The sequence below is a fragment of the Cucurbita maxima genome, unplaced genomic scaffold (assembly GCF_002738345.1).
Source record: "Cucurbita maxima cultivar Rimu unplaced genomic scaffold, Cmax_1.0 Cma_Scf00044, whole genome shotgun sequence".
Classification (NCBI taxonomy): domain Eukaryota; kingdom Viridiplantae; phylum Streptophyta; class Magnoliopsida; order Cucurbitales; family Cucurbitaceae; genus Cucurbita; species Cucurbita maxima.
This window is the reverse complement of record NW_019272060.1, coordinates 460342-465362: the sequence shown is the minus strand read 5'-3', so window position 1 is coordinate 465362 and position 5021 is coordinate 460342. Positions and strand designations below refer to the sequence as shown.

General features: G+C 36.5%; 1 protein-coding gene across 1 annotated transcript in view; it reads left to right on the top strand.

Annotated features, from left to right (window-relative positions):
* The window catches only part of LOC111470412 (golgin candidate 5-like), an 11036-nt gene extending 8938 nt beyond the window's left edge, over nt 1–2098 (top strand). Inside the window, exons 19-20 of the mRNA XM_023115977.1 lie at nt 1659–1733; nt 1804–2098. Coding sequence (XP_022971745.1) covers nt 1659–1733; nt 1804–1836 — 108 coding nt within the window. The 3' untranslated portion in view covers nt 1837–2098. The remainder of the gene's footprint in view (nt 1–1658; nt 1734–1803) is intronic.
* The last annotated feature ends 2923 nt before the right edge of the window (nt 2099–5021 follow it).

Here is a 5021-nt window from a genome sequence, read left to right as displayed (position 1 = left end):
TTTTTTTTTTTTTTTTTTTTTGGTTATTGGAAATTCACGTTACTTTCATCAAAGCCACCAGAGTAGGGAATCACTAGAATGAATATAGTATCGCATTATAAGAAAGAGAAGAATCAATCTTAGATTGTATCAATCAAACTGGGATAAAAATTTTGGCCATTGAGGTCCTATTCTTATGGCTGGTTGAAAAGGGTTCCTAGTGATGCTTGGTTTCTTGTGAGATCTTTGGGGTGAGTGGACTAACAAAGTGTTTTGAGGGTTGGAAAGTGTTCCTAGTGATGCTTGGTTTCTTGTGAGATCTTTGGGGTGAGTGGACTAACAAAGTGTTTTGAGGGCTGGAAAGGGTTCCTAGTGATGCTTGGTTTCCTGTTAGATTTCATGTTTCTCTTTGGGGTTCGATTCAAAGATCCTTACAAAAGTCCGTAGACACTATTTTGTATGGCTAGAGCTTCTTTCTCTAGTTGGGCTTCTTTTTATGGGCTTACTTTTAAGTATCCTTTCTTTCATTTTTTTCCCTCAAAAACGGCAATGCTTCCCCAAGGGGACAGAATTCATGTGCAGCTGAAGGTTCCTTGGAGTTGTCTGGTTACTGCTTTTTAGGAGCAGGTTAGTTAATGTATTTGAGTAGGGTTTGAAACCCAGTGTTGGCTACGTTTGCTAGGGGTGAGCTGGTTGGGCCAAAACCTGGTGCTAGATATGTGTTTGGGAATTAGACAATGAAACGCCATGGCTAGGGTGAGCTGGTTGGGTCAAAACCTGGTGGTTGATATGTGTTTGGGAATTAGACAATGAAACGCCATGGCTAGGGGTGAGCTGGTTGGGCCATCCTATCAATTTTATTTACACAACCTATGGTTGACAAGCTAGATGGTGTACCTAGATAATAAAAATAGGTGAGGAGACCAAACTTGTGAGATCCCACACTGGTTGGAGAGGGGAACGGGTGTAGAAACTTCTCTCTAGCAACCGTGTTTTAAAAACCTTGAGGGAATGAGCCTGATTTCGTCCAGAGAGGGCAATATCTGCTAGCGGTGGGTTTGAGTTGTTATAAATGGTATTAGAGTCCGACACCGAGCAATGTGTCAGCGAGAAGGCTGAGCCTCGTAGGGGGTGTACACGAGGTGATGTTCCACATCGATTGGAGAAGGGAATGATTATCAGTGAGGACGCTAGGTCCCGAAGGGGGGTGGATTGTGAGATCCCACATTAGTTGGAGAGGGGAATAAAATACTCTTTATAAGGGTACAGACGCATTTTAAAAGCCTTGAGGGGAAGCCCGAAAAGGAAAGTCTAAAGAGGAGAATATCTGCTAGTGGTGGGCTTGGGTGTTACAGAACTCATTCAATTCAAAATATACTCATTCAATTCAAAATATTCTGGATGAAGGAATACGAAGTGCCAATGTGCTTAAAATTTGGTATGATTGGAAAAAATAGGTTAACTTGGAGTCTTTTTCGGTCTATCTTGATCGCCCGTCATCGGACATGGAAGTAGAATCATAATATAACACCGTCTTCCCCTTTCCGTGATACATATTTACAACGAAACAGGTTTGTACGATTCAAAATGTATGCCGAGCAGTTCATGTCTATTTTATACAACAGAAGTGCGTTTTATTTATTATGTCCTCCAATGACTGTAATTGATTGCTGGTGCAGCTGGAGGAACTTCGTGCAGACATTGTTGACTTGAAGGAGATGTACAGAGAACAAGTAAACTTGCTTGTGAACAAGGTATTTAGTTTTTGCATAGTTTGCTATACGAAAGGTTTTATTGTTCCTAATCTTCTCCACTCTCTTGCAGATTCAGACGAGTTCATCAATGGGTACAGCATGAGAAGTGATTTTGTATAGCACAACAGAGCTATGCGAGTGGTTAAAAACAGGGCCATTGTGATCGAGACGGGGAGTATTAAGATTTTGTGCATGTACCGAACAGTATATACTTGAACCGAAACTGAAATCTTTTTGAACGTGTTACATAATTCCCAACCGCATTGTAATTTTACAGTATACCTTCATTTTTAGTGTACTTATTACAGTATACAGTGATGGTTTCAAAGCTTGAATAAGATCCAATATATTTGACTTATGAATTAGAATCAGATCAAGTACAATCGAATCTTGAAGATAATTTGACCTATGAACATTGTTGTTCTAGTAAAGATGATGAATTTTTAAGATTGTCTATGGAATTTAAAATAGTGTTGAGTAGATTTCTATCATTTTATCCTTTATTATTATTATTATTATTTTTTTTTGTTGCTGGAGTACGGTAGGGGCAGAGGGAATTTCCGGTGGAGCGGTGAAATCCCTCACGATAGGCCCTCCCAGCTGCCGAACGTCTTTAACAATTGAAGGGTTTGTGTAATATCACAATGCCGGCTACAATAGGATAGATAAAAAACGATCAATACGCAATTATGACTTCATTTTCATTCCCAAATAGATTTGATGCATAGTACACTTTTACACATGGACCTATTTTTTTTTTTGTAAGCTTAGGCCTGCATATGGGCTTGTGTACTTTTACTCTGTCCCATCACGAAAAGAAATAGAATTTGACTCACTCATTGGTAGTTAATAATCTGTACTAGCGATTGTGCGGCACTCACTTTTTAACGACAAGTGAGCTAAGCCAATTTGTTCTTACGTCGCTTTTTTCAACGACAAGTGAGCTAAGCCAATTTGTTCTTGCGTCGCCTACGGCCAAGCGACGTATGATCGAGCCTTTAGCCTCGGTTTTAAAAGAAGGTTTTAGAAAACGAGGGCAGAGAGAGAGATTTTAGAAAGAGACATTATATAACCAAGCAAGAGAGATAACAAAGGTAGGGGGATAGAGAGTTAGAATACAAGTCTAAGCTAAATAAATCAATCAATAGTCTTGGTCCTATTGAAAGTGAAGGATCAATTATCAATAATATGAATAAAAACATTTCTGAAGCTAACAGAGATAACATGCATCAATCACCTGAAGAATAGATCACAAGAATTCATCCTCCTTTCTAACATAGGAGAAAGTATATAAAACAACATTATTTGGTAATTTCTTACATCATGCATAACGTACTCATCCATATTACCCAACTTGTATTTAGTAAGACATATTCTCTTTCTAGCTTAGCATAATACATAATACATCACACTTTTCGAAAATCTCAACTTAGGGGCATAATAGTGATTTTAAAATAACATATGGTACATACTCCAAAAAAAATGCGCTTCAGAAGTCCATAATATGCATTTCTAACCATCTAAGATAACGAATGCGTGCATGCTAGCACGTCATAGCGATCCCTACAAGTATTACTTGCCTAAAATCCAAGTTGTTACTTGAATAACGTCTAGCTTCGCTAGCAAGCTTCTTTACGTGTTAGGAGCTCTAAAATTTTTGAAATCTCTCTCTCGCGTGCTATCATCTGCGCACTCGACTCCATCAAAATTTCCATATTTTCAAATAAGTTTTCGATTCTTTTCTATTTTCTTTAACTTTTAATAACTTTCTTTACACAACTTCAATTAATTTAGTTTCTTCATGAAAAATATAACTTTTGATCTATCTTTACTAAAGTGTTTTTCTCATAATTTTTAGTCCATAGAACAAGAAAATCATAACTTGAAAAACCCTAAATCATAACTTCCGTTTTTCTTCGACAAGATTGAGTGATTCAAAAGTCTAAAATGGTTCTCTCAACGCCCCTAAGCAATTCTTGCGTTATGTGCAATTTCGATTCCAACCGGCTTTTTGGAGCAGATTTCAACCTTTTCTCTCTAACTCTTATCTCAAAAACCCTAAATCCCCATTTCCTTTTCTTTGTTTCTTTCTTTTCCTTGATGGCCACCTAATTAAGACTAATTCAAACCCCTAATTAAAAAAGGGGTCAGAATCACCGATTTACCCGATTTTCTCAACCAGCTTTTTGAATGAGTTGAGTGTTAAGAATCACGACCCTTCACAATGGTATGATATTGTTCTAAGATAAGCTCTTCTGACTTTGCTTTTGGTTTCCTCAAAAGACCTCATACCAATGAAGATGTATTCCTTTCTTATAAACCTGTTATCATTCCCTAAATTAGACAATGTGGAACTCTCTCATAACAATCCTCCTCTCGAACAAAGTATACTATAGAACCTCCCTTGAGGCTATGGAGCCCTCGAACAAAGTACACCCTTTGTTCCACACTTGAATATTCTATTGATTCTGATACCATGTCAAGAATAACAACTTTCCACACTGGTATAATATTGTCCACTTTCCGCATAAGTTTTCATGACTTTGCTCTTGATTTCCAAAAAAAAAAAAACCTCATACCCATGATCATTTCTTAAATTAGCCAAGGTGGGATTCCCTCCCAACACGAAGTGTCATAGTCATACATATTCAATTGTGTGGTGTCGTGATCTTGACACGCTCAAGACAAGTCTTGAGGGGAACCTAAATCCTATATATGTAAATCATGTTAAACATGCTTGTACTATAACTGCAAAACTCTGTGATGGAAAATTTTGAATAAGTTGAAAGTTATTGTCGTATACTTTTAACCGTGCAGCGTTGTGATCTTGACATATTCATAATATATGAATAAACTTCCAAGTTCCATATGCATAAACCACGTTAATCATGCTTGTACTATAACTCAAAAATGGTGTGGGGAAAAATTGAACGGAGAAGGAGAAGACAAGCTATGGGTTTGGCTTGAAACAGAATGTGTCTTGTCTTAATTATTTTGTCGGAAAATTATTGGGGGAATTATTTTTTAATTTGGAGCAATGAATTAAAAAGAATACATTACTATTTTTTTTTAATTATTTTAAAGAGTGAATTGATAATAAAATAATATAGGAAATAATGTAACACACAAATATGGAAACTTATCTAATGAAAAATAACTAATTAATTGCTTAAAGTAAATCACAATTATTATATTAAAAAAATAATAATATAGGAGAACAAAATAGAGTTGGATGATCTATATATATGTTAGGCTATTTCTCCTAAGAATTACTTCAATAAATCAACC